The sequence below is a fragment of the Aythya fuligula genome, chromosome 1 (genome assembly GCF_009819795.1).
Source record: "Aythya fuligula isolate bAytFul2 chromosome 1, bAytFul2.pri, whole genome shotgun sequence".
Classification (NCBI taxonomy): Eukaryota; Metazoa; Chordata; class Aves; order Anseriformes; family Anatidae; genus Aythya; species Aythya fuligula.
The window spans coordinates 161,624,210-161,636,674 of NC_045559.1; the positions used below are offsets into that span (position 1 = coordinate 161,624,210).

At 34.4% G+C, this 12,465-nt stretch overlaps 1 protein-coding gene across 3 annotated transcripts in view; it reads right to left on the reverse strand.

Annotated features, from left to right (window-relative positions):
- Positions 1-395: 395 nt before the first annotated feature.
- Positions 396-12,465, reverse strand: part of NDFIP2 (Nedd4 family interacting protein 2) — a 47,256-nt gene continuing 35,186 nt past the window's right edge. For all 3 annotated transcript variants that reach the window (XM_032181755.1, XM_032181745.1, XM_032181764.1), the window contains 4 exons: positions 10,954-11,078; positions 7,839-7,905; positions 3,926-4,031; positions 396-2,080 (listed from right to left, as the gene is read on the reverse strand). In XM_032181755.1, coding sequence (XP_032037646.1) covers positions 3,928-4,031; positions 7,839-7,905; positions 10,954-11,078 — 296 coding nt within the window. In that variant the 3' untranslated portion in view covers positions 396-2,080; positions 3,926-3,927. The remainder of the gene's footprint in view (positions 2,081-3,925; positions 4,032-7,838; positions 7,906-10,953; positions 11,079-12,465) is intronic.

Below are 12,465 nucleotides of genomic sequence, written 5' to 3' on the forward strand. Positions count from 1 at the left end.
TTAATTTAGGAAAATTGATACAGATGGAAAATAGTACTAGCTGACACTGGTAAACATAGAAAAGGAATCAATACTGCATGCTTTGCACAGTTGCATTAACTCATTAAAAGAAATGTTCTTACAGTACTGTTGCCATAAAGCACAAGATGAAAAGGAGAAGAGCAGAGAAGAGAGATTAGTACTTATTTTGCCAACTAATTTGTCTGTAATGCCAGAAGTACTGCAGTGTGTAATTTTCAATGTGAAACCCACCTCCACACCCAAAACAAAAAGCCTAAGTCTTAATTAGCAAAACAAAGCAATGTTTTATTATCTCCATTTCTTTTTCATAAGGACAATGAATGCAAAAGAACACAGAAAAACAGCTAAGTTTAGAAGGAACTTCCAATCAGATATTGAAGATAACACAATTTTATTTTCCATAAAAAGCTGGGAAGTGAAGGTGCCCCTAAAGTTTTAGTCACTTTCAGTACCTCTGAAAGTTTAAGAAAATTAATAATGTAACCAGTTTACATATGCATTTTTAACATTCATTATAGATACAAAATTGAATACAGCACTAGCTTAAAACAACATAAACCTCATTCTTAATGTTAGTAATAAAAGGCAAAATTCTAATACAAAAAGAAAAACTGGAGGAAAGTATTTGTAATTTTTCCCCAAAGGTGCAACCAATGTATTTTGCAACTGAGATTCCAGTTGTACAAAGGACTGAGAGATGTGTTCTCCTGCTTAGGTAGACGCATAAACCATTAAACATAAAAGGAAATCAAATGTGCATGAACACTAGAGAGTACCCCTTAAAAGAGATGATATTTATAGGAAAGTAATGGTATAACTTAAATGAATACTGAGAGAAGTGCAACACACTTTTTCCAATTTCAGAGCTTTAAAAGTAAGATTTCCTTCATAGGCTATTTCCAAGGTTTAGCTTAAATTAGTTTATTCTTACGAGATGGAGTATTTATTCTAAACAAGCATTCTAAGACAGCTTTTTTTTTTTTTTTTCATTATACCCTAAGAGTGGGTGTTGAGTTTATATTAAACTGGAGACTTCTTAAACAGATCCACTGTTATAAGTCAGGGGATACATTTGCAATACTCTGTTTCAGGAACAAAGGTGCACACACAAGGATCTAACTGCATAACCAAGGGCTACAGATGCAAGGCTGTCCATCCCTGCTAACATGAACTCCATCTTTTAATAGGATCGTGCATAAGAATAAGGGCTTTCAGGATCAAGCCCAAAACAGATAATAAAAATCCATGTGAGTAAAGTTGTGACAAGACAAACTATTCAATGCTTTTACCTCCAAAATTACATCTAACAATAATTATACCCTTAACGGCCAAATTAACAAGAAAATATGTAGTCATATGAAGATTAAACATAATTTGGAGAACATGCTGTTGCAAAATATATTTTGCTGTAATTCCTAAGAAGCAACTCAAACAGTAATTTATGCAGAATTATTTACAGGGGACTCAACATGGAGCATCAGCTTTAAGTAAAACAGTATACTGGTTTGAATTTGATAAAATATTGATGAATACAAATTTGTGACACCAAGGAACGCTGGGTTTTAGTAAATTTAACAAAAAAGTTCTACATAATTATATAATTAGATGAATCTAAAATATAGAAAAAACTGCCTGAACTGGTTAATCTGAATCATTTAATGCATTTCATTTTACTCAAACTTCAGGTCAACAAGTCAGTGGTACACACGTGCTGTGAAACAAGTTACCACTTACATCTGTCAGATACAACAATCACAGATTAACCAAATCTGACTGTACCTAATCTATACTAACAGATGGTTTGTTCTTACTTCAGCACTATCTTTTTAATAAGCACATATGCAAATGTGCTGAAATAAAAGGCAGCAGTTATAAATATTTACTAGAATGACCACAGTGGGCACTTGAGCATAAGCCATCCTGTCATTCATTTTTGAAGCTGTATCTTCACTAATTTGTCTTCTGTTTTTAGTAGTCTTCTATCCTATTAACTTGGAGGGTTACAGATCATCTGGAAATTTCACACTGGTATAGGAAAGGAATGTCTGTTCGATGCAGTCTGAAGATAAAGAAAGAATCGTACTTCAGTTCATTGGAGTGATTAACCATAAAGCAACACTACTAAATGATGTTAAATGTAGAAGCAGCAAAGAACAGCCTTCCCCCACCCATGTTAGGATGGCACAAAGTGAAAATTTACTATTATTTTGTCAAAGCTACATTTCCTAACACCAACCTCAGAATATTTTATGATTTTAGAGTTAACATTTGTTATTTATTAAGAGTAATAGACATTGTGCAGGAAGTTAAAAGGCTACTTAAGATAAAGGCCATTGAAGTGTGATAGCAATTAATTTGAACTTCTCGTTTCAATACTTAAGACACTTCAACAAATAGTATTTAGGTGTCCAGCCCTCTAAGGAAACTCCATACCCTTATCACCTCGTACATCCCGGTGGTGAGAAATGCTTATAGCTAAAAGAAGCCATTGAAGTCAGGTAGGACAATTCATTAACATCACTCAATACTGACTAAGGCCTTACTGTTTTGCCCTAAAACAGATTTTAAATAGCAGGAGAATAAAGAATCACAGACCATGTTTTCTGCACTCTCATTCTTCTCTACAAGGTACAATTTTCAAATACCGCTTAGTCCTCATGATTTTTTAGTGTTTTTACACTTCATTATACTGAAAGCTAATGGATATACAGATGTTTTCATACAGTCTCTATTCTATGAATTTCAGCATTCTGAAAGGGTTACCATATTACTAATAAAGTGAGAGACATGTTACTCTTACAAAAAGGAAATGCTGCCATACAGGTGCCATTTTAGGTTGATTACTAAAATGCAATATACTATTATTTACGTTCAACTTACACATAGCTTTGACAAAACGACACATTAAAAATATGTCACAATAATATTAACAGGTTCATTCCATGATCAAGAACAATTACTTATCATTGCTGGTTTTATATGTATCTCACTGTCTTATATAAAAGGAATCATCTTTCCTAGGCAAACACCGTTTCAGTGTTTTTCAGACTTCCAACAACGTGTCACTGGTTACCTCATATTGATCCTGGGTCCAATCTTGCAAAAAAGTTAAGAAAGTCTGCTTTATTACAAACAACACTGCTTCACAGTTAAGTCAAAGGACGGCATTTAAAACATTTTAAGTAAAATGCAGAGCAGTGAAGATGCTACATTACTTATTTCTGGACTTAAATTTAACTCATCGTGCAGTTTAGGTTAAGAAGTTAAACACAAATGGAGACCTCGAGTTTAAGATACATAGAAGTCCAATAGGTCCACCTAATGGAGAAAACATTTTTAAAAAAGTGGATATGTGCCAGACTGATTAGTCAGCTACCTGAAGGATATATAAAGCACATTGTTGCATACACAATAATCATCTTTGTACAAGACTATCTTAAGCCAGTCATGTAAAGAGAGGCAATACTTATCTACTGTTTGCATGTTCAGACCCACGTCAATCAAATTTAATATGCAGGCAGGTTGGTGATTCCTAGCACACTGACAACAGTTGACTATTAAAGCCAGTTTTCCTACACAAAGTACAGTATCCTGACAGGATTCTTGCATAGGATAAACAACCAGTTCTGCTTTGTTTTTGTTACTGAACATTAGTTCCAGGGAGGACATGGGGCAGCAACGAGGACATATTGTTTATTTTCAAATTTAATGATTTCAAGAGTCTTAAGACAGTCTCAAGTACATGTAGAACATATGCAACATTCATGACAGATGTTGAAAAATCATGCAACAGCAATATGTTCTTGATGTGTGACTCAAGTTTGATTTTTTTTCTTTATTGAAAGTATTGTTTTCTTCTTAGTTTGCCTAGGAGAATCTCATCTCAATACTTAAAATTGCTTACCTTTAGTACAAGAAAAAAAATCTTGTTCTGTGAGCAGCTGCCATGCTTTCAGACATATTTCTAACTTTAAGATAATTGACAAAGCCTCGAAAGAACAGGAGAAGTCCTGGAAGTGTAGAAAATGCACAAAATTAATTATATCAACCTAAAGTACCCTACAAATTCTTAAGATTATTTAAAAATTCAGATTTTATAAAAACAGTGAGATCTTTACGCATCACTCACAAATTTAACAAGCAAGTCTTCCACTTTGATCTTGTGTGATATAAGAATATATCATTATGGAAGCCTTTTCTAAAATTTTGCACTCTCAGTTTACATACCATCTGCTAAAAAGACATGAAAAAAAAAAAGGAAAAAAAAGAAAGAGATATGTTCCACATTATCTCCAAACATGCTTTGGAAATGTTTAAGATTAAAAATGTACTGCTAGTCAAGAGAAAAGAAGAAACAAGTCAGTACAAATTGTTCTAGCAACAAGCCAACGATAAATTATAGGAGATTACAACTTGAGATTTAACCATCCAGGAATATGCACCTGACCAAGAGGAGAAAGAAGAGCAGTCAGTTCAAAGAAAGTTACTCAACTTGTGTTATGATTTATTTGTTAACTGCACAATTTAAATTATTTTTAAATGTTTAAATTTAGCTGCATTTGAAATAATATCTCTGCTCTAATAATAAGAGAAGAGATAAAGAATTGTCACACAACTTACAGATGTAACAGTGGAAATAACTAACATATGATGTTTTGTTTGTTTGTTTGTTTGTTTTTAAACCAACACAGATTCACACACTGGACACTTCAGCAAACAAACCCAGAAAAACACGCTGTTGTATAATGAACAGCTCTCTTTGCTCCATTCTCTGCTAAGTAGACTCCAACAGATTATTTTACCAGATTATTTTACCTCCGTCAGATTTTCCCTGATCCAACAGATGAATTTGCCCAAAATGTTGGGGTTGAAATCTGAATTATACATAAAACAGAGAAGCAGAAATCTGGAGAGCAATTCATCCTAGAATAGGTTGTACTCTCTAAGCAGGTCCCTGTTTTTTTTTTCCCCACAGTTGAGCAAGGGCCTACTGCCAGTGGTTCAGACAGAAAAAAAAACAACAACTTTTAAAGGTCCAGGGCAGGGCAGATGAAGAAACTAGGGTGTTTCCCTTAACCATAAATGTCATGCTATTTATTTGAGAGCTCATTTTTGATTTTGACATGCATCAAAAAATATGGTATTGTTAAATATTTTCAAAGTTTATGGAAAAAAGAGACCCCTAACATTTTTTTTATTATCTGAGATGTTGGTACATTAAATCCTTGTACTTTCTTACAGTGCATCTGGTGTTTGCTCATAAGACAACACTCTGGATAAGATCAATACTCAGTTGAGTTGAATCCACCAGGAAAAGTCTTTGGTTAGCTTAGCTATACACCTCGGTGTTTAAAAAACAAGCTGACCACAAACAGAAATTTAAGTTTATCATAAATACATCTGAACTAGATAACCCAATTCCACATGTAGAATTATTATACAGGGATTGGGTTCATTTATATGCTTAAATGAACATGTAGGTTCCTTTAAGATATATACACATATGTACTGAGATTCCAGAAGTTCAAATGAAAATCCAAACAAAAGTTAACAAATTTAGCAAAGGATTACATCCTGTTCTCTTACATCTTAATAAACAATCTCTATGGTTACTCTGGTATTTTGCTATGTGATGCACTTTTTCTTCCTGCTGTCCCTGCTGAGACCCTGACTGTTTCCTATGCTCATTTATTTTGTAAAATAGAAATTGGCAAGCAAAAAGCATTTACTTTTTTTGCTTCTTTAAACCCAAGTCTCCATAGGACACACACCGAAGAATAAAAAAAAAAAAATCCAGATAATGCTCTGCTAACTTTGACCTACAACAGATACATTTATGTGATTAAGCTGAATTCTGCATGGAGAATAATGTAGTAGGATCTGGATCAAAAGTCTTCTACCAAAGCTGCTACACCAACATTATCAGAGATAGCCCTACAATCAACCGAAAAGCAGCTGAAACAGCAAAAGGTGGACAGGAAGATTTTCAGGTGCCTGAAAGCATATTTTCTGCATTACACGTGCTGGGAAAACAGTCCAAGTTCAACCCATACTTTTATATTTCACTGTTTAATGGAGGAGGGAAAAAAAAAAAATACACCACAGAAAAAAAACACTTTCCATTGTGTTCCTCAAAAAGAAACATTGGCTAACATTTAAATTTTAAAATGAGAATTGTCTCTCTCTCCAATTTGTTCACTGTGCATGACAGGTCTTTGGAAGTTGACCATTTCACATTTCCATGAAGTGTGAGCAAATTTTTCCAGACTTTAAATGAAGTGAAGGGAACATAAACAGATAGGTGAACACCAGAAGAGAGAAAAAGATAGCAGTACATGAGCTCAAGTATGTCAAAGGATCATCCAAAACAAAGACTCCAGTTTATTCACTATGAAAAAGACATAGGATATACTACTTCGCATGTTATGATTGGGAAGTTATCTGAAACAATGAAATACAGACTTGGTTGGCAGAACTCCCATGACTTGATAATAGTCCTTCATTTCCTACTAAGTAGGTCTATGGGGGTAAATCCTCCTGTAGTGTTCCAAACTGCTGTTGGTCTATGTCATACAAAATGTTTGTAAGACAAGGGAATGCTAACTGCTGGATACATACAGCGCCTTTTATTGCAAGCTTTGTGAGGTTAAGAAAAAAAGTCTTCTAACAGTTCAGGCTGAAAATAAGGCTTTCCTAAATCTAAGTGATCTGGCTTCTGAATGTGAAAAGTCCTGTGAAAGACTAGTAAAAAGAACTACAAATGCACAACTTTTTCTATATGCCTCAAGTAGCCAACAGTAGAGCAAGCTATTAAGAAATCTGATGAATACTCTTAAACTGTATTGAAAGAAGGATATGGAAAACTTTTTTTTTTATTATTATTTAGGATTTTTGGCATTTATTGTGAAACAAATAAATCAGAAACAGTCAGAATCTCTCTCTCAAAAAAAAAATTACTCAACATTTTACTCCAACATTTGTTGTAAGCCCACAGCAGAACTGACTCAAAGGGAAGACTGCCATCTACTGAATCAGCAGCAGCTTACAGTTCCCAGAGCAAGAAAATAAAATGGATAGCAGCATTCACTCCTGTAAAAGCATATCACTCCAGACTTCACATTCAAATCACAAAATATATAGTAAGAAAAAAATTATAATGGCTGGTGTTTGAAATATCAAAATTAAAAACAGACAGAAAGACAGAACTTGATGTGTTTAAAATTTTGAACACAGGCATGCAGACCTCTTCAGAAAAAGCTGACGTCATGGAAGCACTGTGATCAGAAAGCATGAAGCCATTCTCGTCTGACTGAGTAACTACTGATGCAGCATGCATTTCAAAGGAGTAGAAAAGGACATTTAATGACCTGTGTACAAGACAACTGACTCCACCTTCCTAGGATCAGTCACATTTCATAAAATTTAAAACTTGACATACAAGCATATATATGTAAGTACCTGGTATCACTTACTTTCACTGCGTTCTCTGCATAAAGCCTAGAGGTTTTGTTACACAATTCTGCACCCTTAGATGAGCACGAGCAGATTAAAAAGCACAAGCTATAAGTCTCAGGTATGTACATAATTACAAATGTAGAATAACATTTTGAGTTGGATGTTATTTGAATAGTCTGCAGTCCACACAGTAACAGTACTGTAATAACCTGGTGAACACTACAGAAATAAGAACAGCATACAAAACTATCAACAGCAAAAGAAAAACATATAGCTAAACACCTTACAGAACTCTAGCTACAAGGACATGATATACCTTTCAGTACTTCATCAAAACAGAAATGTTTTCCATTGCCACTTACCAAGTACAAGGAATATCCACCAAAGCCAGTACTGTCCATTGAAATATCCAGTAAAGTAATCTGAAAACTGGAATTCATACAGAAGACTTAGCTGTAGCAAGAAAGATGACTAAGACACATTTAATGCTTTATGCAAATACAGGAAGCTGAGGAAAAACTAAATTAAAATATATATATATACACTGTATTTTCCTAAGATAGAAAACTGGTATTTGTGCCATAGTTTACCATACAAATAACACTTCCAGTACCAGGTGGTCTTTGGCAAAGTTATTTCAAAAGCTCTAAGATATATATACACATATATATACATGTAAATACATGTACATTGCATATACTACTTGCCAGAATCATCTGACATTTTCTGTTATAATGAATCACCACTGTCAATTTCCTACCCCCCACCCAATGCCTGCTGTCCTGAACACATTACGGCAGCCTGCTGCTTTAGATATTAACACCAAAAGCCACATTAGTTTAATCTTATCAGACAGGGATGTTCTGCTGACCCCTCAAAAGAAGAGCTTTTGACCTTCTGTATACCCCCTACTGTTAATCGCTGCCAAGAATACCAGCCCCATAAAGACCCCCAACTCATTAAAGTCTTTTCATTTTCAAACCAGCATTCAGTTCCCAGCAGTGAGCTGAACGCAACTAAATGAACCTTGAAGAGGCATTTCAACTGTTCCTGTTAGTGACCATGGTAGACAGTTTTGTCCTCTCTGATGTGGGAGGCAGCTGGAAGGCAGGGTGTGATGGTATTGGAGACAGGTATCTTTGCCTTTACCAGACTCCAGACTGCATGCTTCACTGATAAAAAAGGCTAATCAAATGTCTCCAAAACTCACACAAGAAGTAGGAATGAGGAGATGTGTGAAAAGTTGCCAGAAGGAATAAAATAACCTATTTAGTAGCTCTGCACACTTTTCATACACTTCCCATCCTGCTGTCATTCACTATGTTTACTGCATCCTGCCACAGCACATCCTATTTGTCATATCCAGTGCGCTTCTGTAGTTATCAACCAAGAAATCATGTAATTCAGGCATTATTTTCTCTAAAATAACCAGAGACGATACTAGGCAACATATTCAACCAGAGCTGTTAAAAGAACTGTTAGGTTTTTGTTCTCAAGTAACTATGCATTGAGATTCATGTTTTCTTCACAATAAAGCCAGATCATCAGGCTCAATAAAAAAAAAAAAAAAAGGTAAAGAAAAAGAATTGCCAAGTTGAATGAAAAGAACAATTTACACTATCACTATATAAATACTAGCATATCTATTATTCAGCAAACTAAGCATTTTGTATTTTGACAGCTTGTTAAAAGACCAAATGAATATTCAACAGCAAGAAAGTTCACTGCATTATTAATCCCACTTCACCTGGTAGTTAATATTGTAAGTTTTCTTAAGCATGTATTTTTTCTTTTTTTCTTTTTCCTTTTTTCTTTTTTTTTTTTTTTTTTAAACTTACAAATTCATTTAACTGGAAAGAAGATGTATTAAAACTACTGACCAATCAATTAGTGGCCTAACATGCATTACTCTAACATTTTTAAGCAAAAGAAATCATTGCTGCAAAATTCACTGAACAACAAATCTGTGTTTTTGTTGTCTAGAAAAAAAAAAAAAAACACAAAACAAAACACTTTTCTGGATATAAAAAAGTGATACAGAGAAAGCATATGTAAACTAGAACTGTTTAGACACTATATAGTGTCTACTACAGTACTACTGAGCCTGAGTGAGAAAGTTCAGTGCAAGCTTTTTGAAAAGTTTGAAGCAAAGGAAATACAATTTTGTGTATACATGCACACTTGCATGTCACCATTAAAACAAAATTGTTGGCATATATCCTATGCGCTTCTGTTATTTTCTCCAGAAGAGGATACAGCACAGGAGGTTTATCATCTTGACTACGAAGAAAGCAGCCCCGAGGTCTTGGAACTGGTCAGCTCTAATATTTTGAGATTAGTAACAGACTATACACAAGATTTTAAATGCAGGCTATGACTCAGTAATTCTTTAAAGAAGTTTAGCATGTATTCATTTTAGTGGTTGTTATGAGCACATTCTCAAGTAGACAGGAATAATAAAACTGACACAACGAGCAAGTTCTGGCCTCTGTTTAGTATGCCTCGAGGAAAGTTCAAAATAGCCCCAATGGATACACAGTTGAAAAATTCACGTCTTCATGCCCATTGAGATAAACTCCATTCCAAACTCCAAATTCCAACTAATTACACCAGAACTGCATCTGATCTGGTAGGATTCCTCTGCCCTGGGGAAGCAAAAAATTACCTCTCAGCTGTAAAAAGGATGCAGGATGTGTGCCATAAGGACCAGGTAATCTCTCCTCTCTACAATCCTTGCACTAATTGTACTAAGAGCCAATCAAGTTAGATTACTAGCACATACAGAAAAAAAAAAAAAAAAATCAGAGTTAGCATGGTATAAAAGATGACTAATGACCAAAGATCCTTAGACAGGATGAGATTTTAACATTGTGTCTCAGAAGTGTAGAACTCAAGTTCAGAAAGAATTACCAACTTCCACCACTTAGTCAGCTAAGGAACTTCTAACATAACTTTCCGAAAAGCATCTAGTCTCACACTAAAAGCATCAAGAAATTGAGTATCTGAGCTGGTAAAAATGCAGTCATGTATTTGATTTTGACTCGATTTAGTATGTATGTGCTTTTCTTTTGCCCTGTAAGATACAAGTGAGAAATGCTTTTGTTTGCTTGTTTTTTTTTTTTTTTTTTTCCCCTGATAGACTTCACCACTTATGTTTTTCTTTTAGAACACTTTCTGAGTAATACGATTGACACTTTTGGCACTTGCTCCACTTCTGCGTGATTTTTAAATAATGAGAATGAGTCACTCTATTTATCTTAACTGGAAGATCAACACAAAATGATAAATCAGATAAAGACAGATTCAGTTTCATTCTTCTTAAGCACTTATGAAAATATAGTAAGTAAATTCCCTACTGAAGCGAAGGTTAGAGAAAGTTAAGTGCAGAATTTAATATAGTTATTTTTAATTCTTTTACTATAGATGCTTGGATAAATTGTTATGGATTGGTTCTACAAGCAGAATCAAAAAACATACCCGTACAATGAGAATCCATTTGATCAGGGAGAGACCGAATCCACAGATTGCACCATACCTTCCAGCTATGGTATTTGTTATACAGAAGGATAAACAAAATCCAATCCAGTTGAAAATAAATGCCACTATAAAGTAAAAGAAACAGTAGCTTCTGTTAATCTGCATAGCTAAGCAAACAGACTTAACATTAATTTCACTTATAAACTAATAAGGACATGCTTACACAGTCAGTAGGAGTTCCATTCTGGTAATTCAAGACTTCAAAGATTTACTTTGAACCTAGGCATTCCCAATGGTATAGTCACTTAATAATAATAAAGCAAATGGTAAACAGGCTGTAACCTACTACTTTAAACAAGAGAACATTACAACATTGAGGAAAGTATTACTTTGCTACAGAAATCTGACCAAATGACGCTAGATAAGTAAGGTAAATGCAAACAGAGGGCTATAGCATACAAATCTGGATTAAAACAAAAAATAAACCTTGCTACACTTTTATAACCAAAACCAGAGTTATATGCACACATAAATGCATGTGTCAAGGCTGCATATTCAGCTTTATCCAGTTTGGATAAAACAGAATAAAGTATCTGATCTTGCTCTTTAAACACAGTATAGAGATGAAGATAAATTGAGAAGCTGCTGTTTCACTAGTTACTGTCTTCTCTTTTAGATGTATGTCCAAGCCCACAAACGCAAAATTCAAACAGTCTGTAAAACTCAAGTGGAACTATAAAGAAACTGATGTTCCAAAAGAAATTTTGGAAGACTTTGCATCATCGCCACAGTCATTTTGTACAAGTGAGAAGACATCTTGCCTAGGGTAGCGATGAGAAAGCTTACTTTTACGATAATTACAAATCTTCAAAACAAAGAAAAACTTTGAACAAATGCTAATAAAAAAAAAGAGTAAGCATTTTATCACATAACAGCTACAGAACAGCATGTTGGCAATCTTTATGTTTGCCTAGCTTCCCAAAATAGAAAAGCTTTTACATTTGAGAAAGTTTGGATACACTGTCCTGAATGCAGGATTTTCCTTTTTTAAGCAAGCTCTCCAAATTCAACATACTTTTAAGAGTAACAGATTTAGGAAGCTAGTTCTTCAGCATCTGTCTGTTCCTGTCTCAGCATAACAAGTTACTGCTCTCTCCCATCCTCCCTATTAGTCAAGCTACAAAGGGTGACGGATCATGGCTCCACTGATAGGCACGCCAAAGAGGACAAAAGACAGACAAGTTTCTAATGGGCTATGGGAATCCCCATCATACTTGCAATTTTAATGTGTACATAAAATAAGGATTTAAAGTACCTAATAGCTATTTTTGCACATAATAAAAAAAATCCCAACCAAAGTATATGAAGGGGAAACGAACTTTGAACACATCAACAATTTTATCCTCCTTTCAAATTAACCTAGAAAAATATTCAAAATAGAATCCACAATCGCTGGATGAGTATTAGAAGGTATTTAACCTTATGTTATTTGCCCAACTCTTGAAAGACAAG